The sequence below is a fragment of the Chenopodium album genome, chromosome 18 (genome assembly GCF_948465745.1).
Source record: "Chenopodium album chromosome 18, dcCheAlbu1.1, whole genome shotgun sequence".
Lineage (NCBI taxonomy): Eukaryota > Viridiplantae > Streptophyta > Magnoliopsida > Caryophyllales > Amaranthaceae > Chenopodium > Chenopodium album.
The window spans coordinates 49,622,774-49,625,130 of record NC_137851.1 but is presented as its reverse complement, the minus strand read 5'-3'; the positions used below and the strand labels follow the sequence as shown (position 1 = coordinate 49,625,130).

General features: G+C 42.6%; 1 protein-coding gene across 1 annotated transcript; it reads right to left on the bottom strand.

Annotated features, from left to right (window-relative positions):
• Window positions 1–301: 301 nt before the first annotated feature.
• LOC145592309 (glycosyltransferase family 92 protein RCOM_0530710-like) lies at window positions 302–2,002 on the bottom strand. Its single transcript, XM_081648752.1, has one exon. It carries the CDS (start codon window positions 2,000–2,002, stop codon window positions 302–304), a length of 1,701 nt encoding a protein of 566 aa, XP_081504878.1.
• Between the last annotated feature and the right edge of the window lie 355 nt (window positions 2,003–2,357).

Genomic DNA, 2,357 nt, shown 5'->3' with positions numbered 1-2,357 from the left:
TATGGGCATTTGATAATCTCCTCATGGGCTTTTTTTTTTTGCTCATGAGTGGGATAACATTTTTAGCATTTTTACCATTAAATTCTCCTCATGGGCATTTTTTTGCCCATGAATGAGAGTGCTCTTATGACGTTTTCTTGTTGTATATTTTGGGACATGCAACCATTCATCAGCTAATACTATATACTCCTAGATTATGTAGATTATGAGATTTGATAGAAGTATCTATTATGCACATCCATGTATGTATCGCAAAAATCTCTAGACTTGTATGTAACCAAAAAGAATAGATAGCCGAACACTATGAATTTTTCCAAGCCATAGTGGACTCACTATTCCCAAACCACCTCCTAGTCAACACTTTCATCCGGTCATCTATTACTTCACAAAACTTTTGGGCCCACCCGGGAGGTTCAATAGGCTCAAAGCCTAAACCGGGTGCCCTATCATTTGAACTAGGGTTTATAGTCACTCGCCAATCAATAACATAAGCCGACACACGTCTTCGGAACTTGGCTTGAAACTCGGGCCAAGCTTGGTACTTGTAGTGGTTCACAATAGCCCGATTCGTTCCAATTTGAAGCGATTTATACCCATCTTTGACTTGAAAGTGGTGGACCACATTCAAAAGGGAGTGATCCAATGCCGGAAGGTAAACAATAGACTTATGCCTTTGATCCGCTCGACTACGACAAGTATACCCTTGAGTCACCCCATCAATCGGATGAGCCGTCTGATTGGACGGCCCAAACTCATTACACCGAATCGACACTTGCCCAACCTGGTCCACCTCCGGCCTCTCCGACAACAACTCCCTCAGCATATCTGCCCTCGGACGCGGCGACTCGAGCCACGAAGGAGAGAGAAAAAACTCATCGATATCCACAAACGCTGCCCAATCACATATCCGGGCCGAGTAAAGCGCACAATGAGAAAACCCGGCCTCTTGCGCCTTAGGCCAAACCCAATAAACCGTCCTCACATCAAACCCTTCATTCCTAAGACCCTCAACTTGAGCTCCCAAATCATCCTCACTATCATTATCATAAAGAATAAACTTCTCAACCCCAATTTTAGCATGAAACATAACCCACTCTCTCAAAAACTTGCCCACATTATTAACCATAGTACAGGCGCATATTAGCGACTTCCTCTCAAACTGCATTATCGTGCGCTGATTATCCGGTACATACTTAGCCAACGATGGGATAATCACAGCCGTCCGATCATCTTCCACAATTTCAATCGTTACACTAATCGGACGGCTCCCCGTAATTCCCGGACGATTGCAACGGAAAACCTCTTGACTAGAAGAAGTAACGTTAGTTTTAACGGGCGTTAAAGAATCATGTCCAAAAACACAACGGAAATTTGACGGTGGTCTACTGCTTCCTTGACGGTTATTGACCCCTTTGACGAGCAAAACGACGTCGTTTTCGGTGGTGAAGGAATCGTATACGATGAAGTTCCACCGTAACAGGAGTTTCGGCGGAGGAAGAACACCAGCAAGATTTTCTCTCTCATCTGTACGGACTAACGCCGGTTGAAAAAACGGTAAACGGGGCCGATTACTCGCCGGGAAATTGCACTTGAAGGATAAACCGCCGTTGAAAGGGAGTTTTCCGGCAAATTTTGCCGGAGTTGAGGATTTATCTGGGTAAATACAGAGGTAATTGTTCTCTAATGGCGGAAATAATGGTGTTTCTGGTGGTACGATTACGAGGACTTCCCAATCTGGGATTAGAATTGCTTCGGTTGATGATGAAGCTTTTGAGGGTGGTAATGGCGGTGGTTGTAATGGAAGGAGAGGTTTCGACGGCGGAGGAGACGGTGGTGGTGGTGGAGGAGAGAGAAAATCGAGGGATTGGAGGCGGAAGATGCAGGTGGAGGAGAGAGAAAGAGATTGATTGGCGAAACGGTAGATGTGATGAGAGAGAATGGCGAAGAATGTGATAATGGCGAGGATGATTATGAAGATGTTCTTCCTTGATTTTCTAACCATTGTTTGTTATTTTTGGAGAATTTTTCTGGGTGAATTAAAGAATTAAGGAAGAATAAGGAATTTTTCTGGGTTTAATTCATGGTTTTCTGGGTGTTTTGGATTTTCTGGGTTTGAATTTGAAATTGTGAGAAGAACAGAGGAGTACGAAGAAGAGGAAGGATGAGCAGGTTGAGGGCGAATAGGAAAAAGGGGTGTTCGTTATTGGTTTTTGGGTTTGCGGGAGAATATTTGTAATTACTATAAAATTATAAATAAATGAATAAATATATTTTCTGAACCAAACTTTGTAAAGATAAATTTTGGCTGGATTTATTCTGTTTATCATTTATTATCATTTGACTATTTTAACAAAGAT